A 13,356-nucleotide genomic window follows, 5' to 3' on the forward strand; every position below is an offset into this window, starting at 1 on the left:
CGGGCGTTAGCCCTCTGCCCCCTCCCCAGCACAGCTCCATCCCGAAGGTGGTGGCTGCCCCTTTCTGCCCCAGAAGGGTTTGAGGCCGGGTTGCTTCCAAGCTTCGGGCTCTCCATTCGCAGAGCTGGGGGGTAAATCAGGGGGCAGGGGGCTGCCCGGGGCAGGGCAGAGCAGGTCCCGGCGTGGTCCCGTGTAAGATCCTGTTGCCCTGTGGCTCTGTTTGTTCTCCCCACGCCCCCAGCAGCCGTCAGCACCCCAAGGGGCTGAGCTGCAGGCTCCTCGCTCGCTCCTCGGGGCTGCTCGGCTCAAGTAAAGCCGATCCCCACGTGCCTTCCTGCTGCCCCCGCTCTGCCCCTCACCAACCATGCTCCGGGCTTTGTCCCCTCTGCCTTCTGCTGCCTGCAGACAGGTTCAGAGAACAGCCCCCTGGGGTCTCTGCACCCCTTGGGCCTGAGCCCCCAGCCCCTTTTCCCTGTCCCGGTGTCGGGACGAGGCCCCTGCCCACCCTCAGCACCCCAAGGGAGAGGGGGCAGCGCCGCCTCCTGCACCTGCAGCCCCCCAACTCGCTTCCTTGCTTCTCCAGCGTCGATAGAAAAATATTCTCCTCCCCTCCGTGGGGACCTGGCACCTCTGCTGCAGGGCTTGGCGGGGCTTGGGCACCTCTCTCCTCGACCAGCATCCCCCCCACACCCCCCCAGCTGGCAGCCGAGCCACCGCTCCCTGCCAGCGCCGTGTCCCCGTCCCCGCTGCTCCCGTCTTCTGTTACATTTACACGGAACCTTTTTAAATGTTTTTAACCATGCATGTCGATGTACGTCTGCTCCCCCGCCGTGCCGTGCTCCTCGCAGGGAGCCCACGGGACTGCTGTCCCCAGGGCCCCCCCCTGTGTCCCCAGGGCCCTCGCCTCTGTCCCCTCCCTGCTGGGGGCCGGGGTCGCAGCCCGGGAGCACTGGCTCCTCCTGCTCAGGTGGGTTGAGATGAGTCTGTCAGCTGGGAAAACTCGCTAAGACCTTTTTTTTTTTTTTTTTTTTTTTTTTGTAATGGTTTCTCCTGGTTTTTAGGGGGGAAAAAAAAAAAAAAGAAAAAAAAAAAAAAAAAAAGACCCACAAATCTCGACTTGTATCTCCGAATAAAAGTATTAAATGTTTTCTTCTTTCTAACGGCCGCCTCCTCTCTGTGCACGCGAGGTTGGATCCCTCCCCGTGGCCAAGCAGTGGCTGTGATGTGACCACCGTGCTCTGGGTCCATGGGGGGGGCTTGGGGAGCAGCCCTGGGGCTGCATTTCCCCCACCCAGCCCCTGGAACTGAGCGCCCCGATGGCCCCCGGAGCCTGCAAAGCCACCGGCGCCACCCCTCCATGCAGAGCAGGATGCCCCCAGCCCGGCGGAGCCGCACGCCTTGCCCCCATCTCAGAAACTGCTCTTTAATCAACTACCACTTCCACAAACAACGTGCAGGTGAGACTCCCACCACCACCGTCACCCTCCCCGCCACCGCGCCGGGCCCGGCCGCACAACTCCCCGGGGGGCTGCTCCGGGGCACGGCAGGGACCTGGCACCCCTCTGCCGGGTGCCCGGAGGCAGCGGGCGACACGCGGCGGCCCCGCGGCGCTGCCCCGCGCCCGTTGCCCTTCGCCGAGGGCAGCTCTGGCTGCAGGGAAGGTCTGAGCCGGTCGGGGCTCCCGGCTCCTCAGCCGCTGAGTTTCAGGAGGCTGTAGATCTGCTCCAGGGTGTGGGTGAAGCTCTGGTCTTTCGGGGTGCGGGAGGCCAGGGAGCCCTGGGGAGGAATGACGCCCAGTTTTACTGCATCCACCCAGGCCCCTCTGTTTCCCGTACTTTGCCCGGCACCGGGGCGAAAAATAAAAATAAAAACCAGGGAGGAGCAGGGAGGGTGGAGACCACAGCAATTAATTCCCTTCCCGCCCAGCTCAGGCATCCCCACCTTCAGTTTGTCCAGGTAGGTCTGGTCCTGGCTCCACAGCTCCTGGAACTTCACCAGGTCGGGGGCCCCCTTGTAAAACTCCACCAGCAGCGTCTGGGGCAGGGGAGAGAGGGGCTGCAGGGGACCCTCAGCCCCCTGCCCTGTGGGACCAGCACCCCGGCAGCACAGCGGGGATGGAGAATGGGGATGGGGACGGGTGGCAGGGGCCCAGCCCGGCTCCAGGGGGGTTGGAAGCCATCCCGGTGGGCGCAGGGGGGAATTTTGGGAGGAGGTGGTGAGGATCCAACCCCCGCTCCGTGCTCACCATCTCCTGCAGGACGTCGTTGGTGAGGAAACCGTCCTGGATGTGGGTCACCTCCACCTCCATGGGGATGCTGTAGTCATTGGGACGTTGCTGGAGGACGGGGACAGCAGCGTCACCCCACCCAGCACAGCACCGGGACCTCCCCCCCGTGTCCCCCCCGAGCTGCACCGCTACCGCCGTGCCCCGCGGGGCCTGGGGCCGCTCACCTCCGGGGGTGGCATCACCCAGAAGGGCGTGATTTTGGACTCCACGCCGGGGTTGCCGTGATAGTACGGCCCTGGGAGGAGAGAGGGGGCTGATATAGGGGAGGGGGGGGGGGGGGGCCACAGCTCGGCGGGGGGGGGGGGCCGCGTGCTTACCGCAGATGAGAGCCAGGCAGGGCTGGAAGCCGTTGCCGCTGCCCTGCAGCTTGAGCTGGTAATTCATCTGCGCGTCGATGTCGTACAGGGAGGGCAGCGCGGGGCTGAAGGGGTGGCTGTGGTACCAGCCCACCAGCGACAGCCCCTGCAGCAACAGGCTCTGGCAGATCTGGTTGGGGGGGCAAACACCGACGCCGTTGGCAGCCCAGGATCCCCCTCCAGCCCCCCAGCACCCTCTGGGGTACCCATAGAGGTGGGTGTGTGTGTGGGGGATCCTTTTACCTCCTCCTCCACGATGCTCCCGACCTCGGCGTCGCCCAAGCGGCTCCGGCAGGGGAAGGCTCGCAGCACCGTCAGCACTGGGGGGGAGGCGCAGGGTGGGTGGCTCTGCCACGGGGCTGGGGGCCGCCCGCCCGCCCGCCCCGGCGCCTACGCTGCGTGTTGGTGTCCCACCGGCCCCCCAGGTACCCCACCACTTCGCTCCGCGTCAGGTGGCTGTGGAAATCCTAAAGGGAAAGCCAAAGTCAGCAGCACAAGAAGCGCCCCGAGCCGGCACGGGTCACGCTCGTGTCCCCGTCCCCCCCCCCCCCCCAAGTCCCTCCCCACCCGCGGGACCCCGCAGGGAGGGGACGCACCAGCAGCAGGAGGACGTTGCTGGAAATGGCCACGTTGAAGGGCTGGAACTTGTTGATGGCAGCGAAGGGCATCACCTCCACCAGGGTCTGGGGGTTCCTGCAAGAGCCGCAGCCCCTGGTGCCACCCACGGGCACCCCGCGGCCCCCCCAGCCCTCCCCGCTACCCCAGCAGCTCCCACGGGGCCGGTGGCCGTGTGGGGACACAGCTGGGGCCACCCCTGGGGCTCAAGTTGTGCCCTACCTGCCCGTGTCACGGGTGCCCAGGGTGCAGTAGCGGACGGGCACCTGGGCTTTGTTCTCCGGCTTTTTCCCCGGGGGGGCTTGATCTGCGAAACAGAGCGCCCCGTCACTGCGGCTGGGGGGCTTGGCCCCCCCCAGGGGACCCTGCCCTTCCTCACCCATCCCCGCCTGCTCCGCCAGGCTCCGGCACTGCTGCTTCTTGCTCTTCTCCTCCGGTCTCTTGGTGGCCGTTGGCTCCGGTGCGGGCGCCCGGCCTTCCTTCACCACCGCCGCCTCCTCCTCCTCCTCGGGCAGCTCGTCCTCGTCGCTGGCCAAGCTCTGCGGGGTTCGGGGAGCAAAGCGTCACCCAGCACCCCACGGGGACACCCAGGGGGCAGGGGGGGGGGCTGGGATTTAGGATCGCCCCGACCCACCGCCTCGGCGGCGGGCGCGTTGGGCTGGTGCTTGCGCAGCCAGGCGGCCTTGTACTGGTCCAGCTTCTGGCCCTTGTAGCGCACGGAGGCCCAGCCGCAGCCCGACTTCTTGGCGGGGTTCACCAGGCGCTTGCAGTGGGTGGCCCAGGCGCTGGGCGAGTTGAAGACCTGGCCCGTCTCCTGCCACGTGATGGTGCCGTCCGCACCCAGGTCCCCCACAAACTTCTTGCCCTAAGGGAGCAAAGGGGTGAGCGGGGAGGCCTCGGCCTCGTCCCCCGGCCCCGGCCCCGTCCCCATCTCACCAGGTAGTTGATGGAGAGGACGCCGCGGGCCGGCTCCAGGAGCCCGTCGCGGAGCAGCATGCGCAGGGTGATGCCACGCCGGGTCAGCACGGCCCCCCGGGAGCCCCCCGCCGCCTTCGCCCGGCTCTCGGGCTCCGGCTCGGCCTCGGCTTTGTCCAGCCCCGGCTCCAGCTCGTCCTCGTCCTCCTCCAGGCACTCATCTGTGCCAGGGGAGGCGGCCGCCAGCGCTGGGGGACAACTGCGTGGGGACCCCTCCAGGAACCCTTGGGGGGGGGCGGGCAGCACCCTTGGGTCCCCCCCTTGATGTCCGTGGGTGGGAAAATAGGGAGCGGGGGGACGGTGACACACAGGGGTCACAGGCAGGTTGGGGGCCGTGGAAATTGGGGCGCTGCCAGGCAGGGACACGGGGAGAGGGGATGTGGGGGGGACACGGGGAGCTGGGGATGGGGGAGAAGGGATGGGGGAGAGGAGGATGCGGGGGGGTGACAGCATGGACATGGGGTCTGTGGGGCATGGGGTCTGTGGGGATATGGGGTCCGTGGGGAAACGGGGGGCATGGGGACATCATGGGGACATGGGGGGGCATGGGGACATGGGGGCTGCAGGGACATGAGGACTGTGGGGACGTGGGGACCGTGAGGACACAAGGTCTGTGGGGACATGGGGGGTGTGGTGATATGGGGACCACGGGGGGCATGGGGACATGGGGGCTGTGGGGACATGGGGTGTGGGGACATGGGTACCCTGGGGACATGGGGGACATGGGGGACATGGGGTCTGCAGGGCCATGGGGACAGGCGGATGTGGGGCTGTGGGGCCATGGGGACAGGGGGTCCGCGGGGACACGGGGACCGTAGGGACATGAGGTCCACAGGGACGTGGGGGCTGTGGGGACACAGGGACCCATCCCGGCGCCCCCCCAGCGCCCACAACAGCCGGGGCTGGGGTGGGGGGGAGCAGGGGGGGTACGGGGGGGGGGGGGCGCGCACCGCGTGAACGCGCACGGCCCGGGGGGGGGGGGGGCTGGAGACTGGGGGGGGGGGGGGCAGCGCCGTGCACGCAGGTGCAGCCGTGCGCGTGCCCGCTGCCCGCCGGGGGCGCGCCCCCCGCGCTCCCCCCCCGGGGGTCGGTGGCGGGGAAGGGGGGGGCTTTGGAGGGGGGGGCTTTGGAGGGGGGGGGGGTCGCGGCCCGGTACCTGCCATGCTCCGCGCTCCGGCCTCCCCCCGCCGCCACGTGATGGGGGCGGCCCCGCCCCCGCTGCGGGAACGGCGGGGGGGGGGGGGACACCGGGGAGGGGGGGGGGCACCGGGTGGTGGGGAGGGGGGGTAAGGGGGGGGGGGGGGCTGGTGCCGAGCCATGGGGTCAGCACCGCCGGGGGGGTCGCCCCGGGGTCGTGCCGGGTGCTGAGCGGGTGCTGGCACCGCGCCGGGGCTCCCCCCAACACTCCTGGGGGGGGCAAAAAAAAGGGAGAAAAGGGATATCCGCAGGGCAGCCGGGCTAACCCAGCCACGGGGATGGTCCGTGCCATGGGGGCGTCACACTCAGCAATAAAAGGTGGGAAAAGGAGGAAGAGGGGAGGGGGGGCTCTGGTGGAAGCGTCTGTCCCCCTCCCGAACACCGGCTGCGTGCGTTGAGGCCCTGCTGCAAGGACGAGGTCGAGCATCGCTTGTTTGGGGGAAATAGAGAGGAATTTCTTTCCTCTGCACTTCCACACAGCCTGTATTTGATTTTGTTTTGTTTTGTTTTGTTTTGTTTTGTTTTGTTTCCCTTTCCCCTTTCCTTTTTCCCCCTTTTTTTCCCTTAGTTAAATTGTTTAGTTCATAATAATCTTTCCTTAATAATTATTATTTTTTTCCCTTTAATTATATTATCCTTATCTCAACCCGTGAGTTCTTTATTTACTTCTTCCCCTCCTCGTCTAAGGAGGGGCAGTGAGAGCGGTTGTGGTGTTCAGCTGCCCAGCACAGTAAAACCACCGCAGTCCTTTTTTGGCGCCCTACATGGGGTCAAAGGGTTGAGATAACGACGGAATTGATTAAAACGCTTCCAGCTAACACACTTACTCACTAGTCACCATGCTCAGTGTCCTGTTAATACTGGCTTGTTTGTTCATGTTTCATGCAATCCATGCCATGTTCTCCTTCCTCCTCTATATCCGATCCGAGGATGTGCTACAATCTGTGCTCCTTTTTTTGAGTTCTCTGTGCTGCCAAACACTGGCCTTGAGTTTAATCTGGCATTCAGGCTCTGCGCTGTTATCGTTTGGGTCTCATGGAAACTATCTTTTTAGAGAATATCCAGAACTACACTGCCTTCCTTTCCCCGTCTGGATGTCAGTTTGTGAATGATATCAGGAATGGTACCTCCTCCTTCTTTCACAGTGGGCTAATTACAACAGTTTTTGAGTATTTTGAACATCCATGTGTAAGCCATATATTGCTATTTCTAATTCTGAATAACGGGTTTCCTCTTCTCCCTAAGATTAGTCGATTGTTTAGAAAGCTTACCCGGGAATCTGTCTCGAAACAGTCTGGTGGCGGGTGGCAAGGTGTGTGGGAGGATATAGGCTGGTACCTGCCACAGGTGTCTCCTCCAATAGTTTTGAACTTCACCCCTGAACAAGTGCAAAATCCTAAAAACCTGATAGAATGGTTGAGTTCTATGCCCTGACCCTGATAATGCTGGAGAACGACAGCTTGCAGCATTGTGCCGGGTCCTGGCTTACTCCTATCAAACACCGCTTAACAGCATCCAGCACCTTGAAGAGAGGGAGGAAGTCTCTGAGACAGATGACCAGATAACACGCGCTGCGGCTGACCCAGAGGACCAACCAACCATGGTATCAGTCGCCCCCACAGTCAAGACAAAACAATGGAAACAGAGCAACTGGCAGCACAGAAGTAAACCCATCTGGGCTGCTGCCCTGTGGCAAGATATTGCCCGGGTGGAAAACTTTGCTGTAAAGGTACGTCATGTAGAGGCCCTCAAGCCCAAGAGTCGTGCTACTGAAGAACGTCAGGACAACGAAGAGGTGTATCGAGCTTCGAAAGTTGAAGTGGCTCAGGTGGACCTGGACTGGGGACGTGAGGGTGAGCTGTTTGGGGCTCGATGGGCCCACAAAACATCAGGACATCTGGGGAGGGATGCCACTTACAGACGGGCTCGTGATCGAGGGGTGGACCTGACCATTGAGGTTACCCATCAGTGTGAGACCTGTGCTGCAATCAAGAGAGCCTTGAGGGTAAAATCTCCCTGGAACAGGGGGAGGTGGACGGGGTTTCAATGTGGTGAGGCCTGGCAAATTGACTACATCGGGTCACTCCTACAAACACGCCAAGGAAACGGTGCATACTCACCATGGTAGGAGCAACTACTGGGTGGCTGGAAACATACCCCATAAACCATGCCACGGCCCGAAACACTGCCTTGGGCCTGGAAAGGTAAGTGCTGTGGCTCATGGTACACCAGAGAGAATTGAGTCTGATAATGGGAGTCAATTCCAAACAATCTTGTCACCTCCTGGGCCAAGAGGCATGGCACTGAGTGGGTGTACCACATCCCTTATCACCCACAGCCTCTGGGAAGGTGGAGAGGTACCATGGACTGTTAACGTTACAAACACTGGGTGCTGGGACATAGAAATAGTGGGACATAAATCTACCAGAGGCCACTTGGCTAGGTAACAATAGGGGGTCTGACAGCCATGCTGGTCCTGCCGAAACAAAACCCCTACACATGGTGAGAGGAGCTAAAGGCCCTGTAGTGCGTGTAGGAAGGTGGATGGGGAAGGCCGTGTGGGTTGCTCCTGCCTCGGGAAAAGGCAAACCTACTCGTGGGATTGTCTTCGCCCAAGGACCGGGGTATACCCGGTGGGTCATGCAAAATAATGGGGATATCAGGTGTGTGCTTCAAGGAGACTTAACCCTGAGAGAAAACTAATCTGTAATCTAAGTTATATGTGGTAGGAAGACGCTGCAGGATCAACGACAGGTCACTTCACAACGAGCTGGGCAGTCCAACAAGGACATGAGCTAAGCTGGTGCTGGCATCCAGACATTAATCCTATTAATCTGTTAAAGGACAAGGAATAATGGTGGTGAGAATACTTACATGTTAAAGCATGGGGGACCTGAGAGTGAGACAAATGTTATGGAATAAGGGGTGGAGGTTGTATGGGGTCTGGCTGGGAAGGTACCGTTCCCTGCAGCCCACCCAGTGCTGTGCTCAGCACCTGGAGCTAGCACAGCAGTGGGATCACCCCAGGGTCGTGCCGGGTGCTGAGCGGTGCTGGCACCGCACCGGGGCTCTCCCCAACCCTCCTGGGGGGTGGGCAAAAAGCGGAGAAAAGGGATATCCGCAGGGCAGCCGGGCTAACCCAGCCACGGGGATGGTCTGTGCCATGGGGGGGTCACACTCAGCAATAAAAGGTGGGAAAAGGAGGAAGAGGGGAGGGGGGGGCTCTGGTGGAAGCGTCTGTCCCCCTCCCGAACACCGGCTGCGTGCGTTGAGGCCCTGCTGCAAGGACGAGGTCGAGCATCACTCGTTTGGGGGAAATAGAGAGGAATTTCTTTCCTCTGCACTTCCACACAACCTGTATTTTGTTTTGTTTTGTGTTTTGTTTTGCTTTCCTTTTCCCCTTTCCTTTTTTTTTTTTTTTGTTTGTTTCCTTCAGTTCAATTATTTACTTCATGATAATCTTTCCTTAATAATTATTATTTTTTCCCCTTCAATTACATTATCCTTATCTCAACCCGTGAGTTGTTCTTGATTTACTTCCCCCCCCACCTCACCCAAGGAGGGGCGGTGAGAGCGGCTGTGCTGTCCATCTGCCCAGCACGGTGACACCGGGGGAGCCCCGGGGGCGGAGGGGGGGACACCGAGAGAGCCCCGGCTGTAGGGCGGGGGGGGCCACCGGGAAGCCCGGTGCCCACGGGCACGTCCCCACGGGCACCCCCCCACCCCGTGCCCTTCGCCCCGTGTTCGGGAAACGGGGGCGGGCCCCGAGCCCGCTCCCTGAATAAGTCCCGGCCCCTCCCGGTCCCGGTGGCACCGGCGGCTCCCGGGCATGGCGCTCCCCCCCCAGCGGGCCGGGACCCGGCACTATTACGAGGGCTTCGTGCAGAAGCGGGGACCGCGGGACAAGGTGGGCTGGCACCTCCTCACAGCCCCCCCAAACCCTCCATCAACGGGACAACCCCCCCGGTACCGGGACACCCCCCCCTGGTACGGGGACACCCCCCCCCCGGTGCTGAGGGGTCCCCTCCGTCCCCCCAGGGTTACCGGAGGGTCTGGGCAGGGCTGCGGGGGCCGCTGCTCGCCTTCTACACGGAGCCCCGGGACCGCCAGGTACGGGCAGGACCCCGGGGGGGGGCGGGGGGGGGGGCCCACACCCCCCCAGTGGGACCCCAACTGGGACCCGGCTGGGAGTTGGGGGTGGGTGTGTGGGGATGGGGGGGGGATAACAGCAGCTTGGGACCTCCGAGGGGGCACCCCCGGGCTGGGAAGAGTGGGGTTGGGACCCCAGGGGGGTGTTGTTTTTTTTTGGGGGGGGGCACACCAAGATGGGACCCCCAAGGGGGCACCTCTGGGCTGGGAGAAGTGGGATTGGGACCCAAGGGGGTGTGGTTTTGGGGGGGCACCAAGCTGGGACCCCCCCAAGGGGGCACCCCCAGGCTGGGAGAGGTGGGATTGGGACCCCAGGGGGGTCGTTTGGGGGGGGGAGGATGCCAATCCAGGACCCCAAAGGGGGCCCCCCCGGGCTGGGACCCGCAGTAGGAGAACCTTAGGGTGGGAGCAGGTGGGTGCCCTAGGCTGGGACCTGAGACCTCTGTGCCCCCCCCTCACAAAGGGTGGGACCCCCCCCCCCCACCAGGTCTGGGACTTGGTGGGACCCCCCCAGGACTGGGACCTCTCCCTTGGGACCCCTGAGCTCCCCGAGGTGGACACGGAGCTGGGACCCCCCAGGATTGGGACCCCCCCAGGATTGGGACCCCCCAGGATTGGGACCCCCAAGGTGGCACCACTGGGCTGGGACCCCCCCATTCTGGGTCCCCCAAACCGGGACCTTTTAGGGCGGGGGTACGGGGTGAGATTTCCCCCCGCTAGGACCCTCCCCATGGGGGTGAGGAGGGGGGGAGCCTGTTTTGGGGCAGGCTGAGGGCTGCCCCCCCCCATGTCCGTGGGGGGGGGGCCCATGGCTCTGCTGCCCCCAGCCCCTGGAGGCTCTGGACCTGAGCAAGCTGGTGGCGGTGAGGTCCAAGGGGGCGGCCCTCGTCGTCCAGATGCAGGACCAGAATGTGATGCTGAAGGTGAGGGGCACCCCATGGGGCTGGGGGGGGGGCACAAGTGGGAAGGGGGGGGCACTAGAGATGGGGCTGGGGGGACCCAGGGTCCTCAGTGGGGTTTGGGGGGCAGGGGAGGGCATGGAAGGGAACCTGCAGGTGCTGTGGGGGGGGGGACAAGGGCAGGGTTTGGGGTCACAGCGGGGTGTAGAGGCTTGGGGGGGGCAAGGGATGGGGTTAGGGGGCTGGGGGGGGGTGCAGGCTGCCTTCAACCCCCCCACACCCCCTGGTCCCTCGCAGGCAGTGAGCGTGGAGGCGCAGGAGGTGTGGCGGGGATTCATCCTGACCATGGCCCAGGTGGGTGCGGGGGCCGAGCTGCCCCTGGGTGGGGGCCATGGTGGTGGCCCCATGGTGGCGGTGGTGGCCCGGGGTCCCCCGCGGTGGTGGCCCTGCCATGCCCGGTGCCCTGCGTGCCCCCTGCAGATGAAGGTGCCCCTGGACCTGGTGCTGCTGCCCGGCCACAAGTTCCTGCTGCTGGAGGCCCTGCGCGAGGAGCAGGAGCGCCGCAAATGCCCCAGGGAGCCGCTGGTCCTACAGTGAGTTATGGGGCCGGGGGCCGGGGGCATCTCCGTGCTCACCAGGCTGCAATGGGGACGGTGGCCGGGGATGGCTCCGGGGGACATGACATGGCTCGGGGTGGCCCAGCAGAGCTTAGGGTGACATGACACGGCTCGGGGTGACAGGGTATGGCTTGGAGGGCCTGGCCTGGCATGGGGTGACACTATATGGCTCGGGGTGACATGACACGGATCGGGGTGACACAACGTGGCTTGGGGTGACACAACATGGCTCAGGGTGACATGACGCAGCTCAGGGTGACCCGACATGGCTTGGGGGCCTGGCCTGGCTTGGGGTGACAGAGCACAGCTCGGGGTGACACAAACACGGCTCAGGGTGACACGATATGGCTTGGGGTGACACAACATGGCTCGGGGTGGTCCAGCCCAGCTCAGGGTGACATGACATGGCTTGGAGAGCCTGGCCTGGCTCAGGGTGACATGATGTGGCTCAGGGTGGCCTGACACGGCTTGGGGTAACACGACACGGCTTGGGGTGGCCTGGCACAGCTTGGGGTGGCCTGACATGGCTCAGGGTGACAGGACACAGCTTGGGGTGACATGACAGCTTGGGATGGCCCAGCACAGCACAGGGTGACACAGTGTGGCTTGGAGTGGCCCTACATGGCTCAGGGTGGCCCAACATGGCTCGGGGTGACACGACACGGCTTGGGGTGACACGACATGGCTCGGGGTGACGTCCCGCTCTCCCCCAGGTTCCCCAGCTGCTTCTACAACGTGTCTCGGGGGGAGGCCGAGCAGCTGCTGGAGCGCAGCGGGGGCAGTGGGAACATGGTGCTGCGGCCCGGGGGGCACGGCCAAGGCGTCTCCGTCACCACGCGCCAGATGCTGAACGGGTGAGCGGGGCCCTGCGGGGCCGGGACCGGGGCTGGACGGCACCGGAGGGCAGCTCCTCGTCCCCAGGGGGGGGCTCCTGATGCCCACTGATGCCATCACCCCCCCGCCTTGGCAGCACGGCGCTGATCAGGCACTACAAGGTGATCGACACGGGCCAGGGATACTGCATCAGCGTGGATGTGCCGGTGAGTGACGTGGGGCAGGGCCAGGCTGGCCCCGGGGACAAGGGACCCCCGAGCTGGGCGCCTGGGATGGGACCTGCAAGGGATGGGACCCTCCTGTCCCACGCCAGGCTGGGGTTTGGGATTGGGATCGCCCCAAAAGCTAGGGCACTTGGGGGCTGGGACCCCCCAAGGGATTGGGAACCCCCCAGGGGGCTGGGACCTAAGGGATTGAACCCCCAAGGGACTGGGACCCCCAAGGGGCTGGGACCTATGGGATTAGACCCCAAAGGGATCAGGACACCAGGGATTGGGAACCCCCCAGGGGGCTGGGACCTAAGGGATTGGACCCCAAAGGGACTGGGACCCCCAAGGGGCCCAGGGGTTGGGACACAAGGGGTTGGGACCCCCAGGAGCTTGGACGCTTGGGTGCTGGGACCCCCCAGGGGATTGGGACCCCTCCCCAGGGGGCTGGGACCTAAGGGATTGGACCCCCAAGGGGTTGGGACCCAAGGGACCAGGACCTCTGAGGGGCTGAACCCCCCCCCCAAAGGACCCAGCACCTCCTCAGGGCAGGGTCCCCCAAATGCTGCACCCCCCAGGGCAGGGTCCCCATGGGGTCTGGGAGATGTGGGGCTGTGGGCATGGAGCGGGGGGGCTGTGGGGGCACCCGTGGCGATCCCCACGTGCCCTATTGTGCCCCCCCCCCCCCCCCAGCACTGCTGCTCCTCGCTGGCCGAGGTGGTGCAGTACTTCGTGGAGAAGAGCAAGGGCACCCTGCAGCCCCTGCACTCGGAGTACAACCAGAAGCTGGGTGGGCATCCAGCGGGGACGGGGTGCATGGGGGGGGGGCGGATTTAGGATTGGGGGGGGGGCGCTGGGGGCGGTTATGGGCGCTGGGGTTGTGGGAGGTTGGCGGTGGAGGGGGTTCGAGGGGGTCTTTGGGGCAGCCAAGGGATTGCTGGGGGGGTTGGACAGAAGTTTTGGGGTGACTGGGGGGGGCAGGACGGTGGTTGTGGGGTCAGTGATTGGGGTGTCGCGGGACTGGAGGGGGGGGGGTCAGGGTTTTTGGGGTGCTGCAGGCGGGCACGGGAGGGCTGGGTGGGTTGGGGAGGGGGCGCCGGGGCCGCACGGGGGGTTGGTGACGGCCCCATCCCGCTCCAGAATTTGTGGAAATGGACGGGGAGAACGGCGAGACGCTGCAGGGGGTGTACGAGCCCCCCCCCATCTCCCTCGACCCCCAGT

The 13,356-nt window shown here is 64.5% G+C and overlaps 1 protein-coding gene across 1 annotated transcript; it reads right to left on the bottom strand.

The window, feature by feature from the left end:
• Window positions 1–1,563: 1,563 nt before the first annotated feature.
• On the bottom strand, window positions 1,564–5,412 carry MPND (MPN domain containing). The gene is made up of 13 exons (XM_032203762.1): window positions 5,390–5,412; window positions 4,195–4,421; window positions 3,893–4,123; window positions 3,638–3,797; window positions 3,481–3,565; window positions 3,240–3,336; window positions 3,038–3,110; window positions 2,887–2,963; window positions 2,605–2,773; window positions 2,452–2,522; window positions 2,246–2,335; window positions 1,942–2,034; window positions 1,564–1,776 (listed from the first exon to the last, which is right to left on the bottom strand). Exons 1-13 carry the CDS (start codon window positions 5,394–5,396, stop codon window positions 1,690–1,692), a joined length of 1,467 nt encoding a protein of 488 aa, XP_032059653.1. The 5' UTR covers window positions 5,397–5,412; the 3' UTR covers window positions 1,564–1,689.
• Between the last annotated feature and the right edge of the window lie 7,944 nt (window positions 5,413–13,356).

This window comes from Aythya fuligula, chromosome 26 (assembly GCF_009819795.1).
Source record: "Aythya fuligula isolate bAytFul2 chromosome 26, bAytFul2.pri, whole genome shotgun sequence".
Classification (NCBI taxonomy): Eukaryota; Metazoa; Chordata; class Aves; order Anseriformes; family Anatidae; genus Aythya; species Aythya fuligula.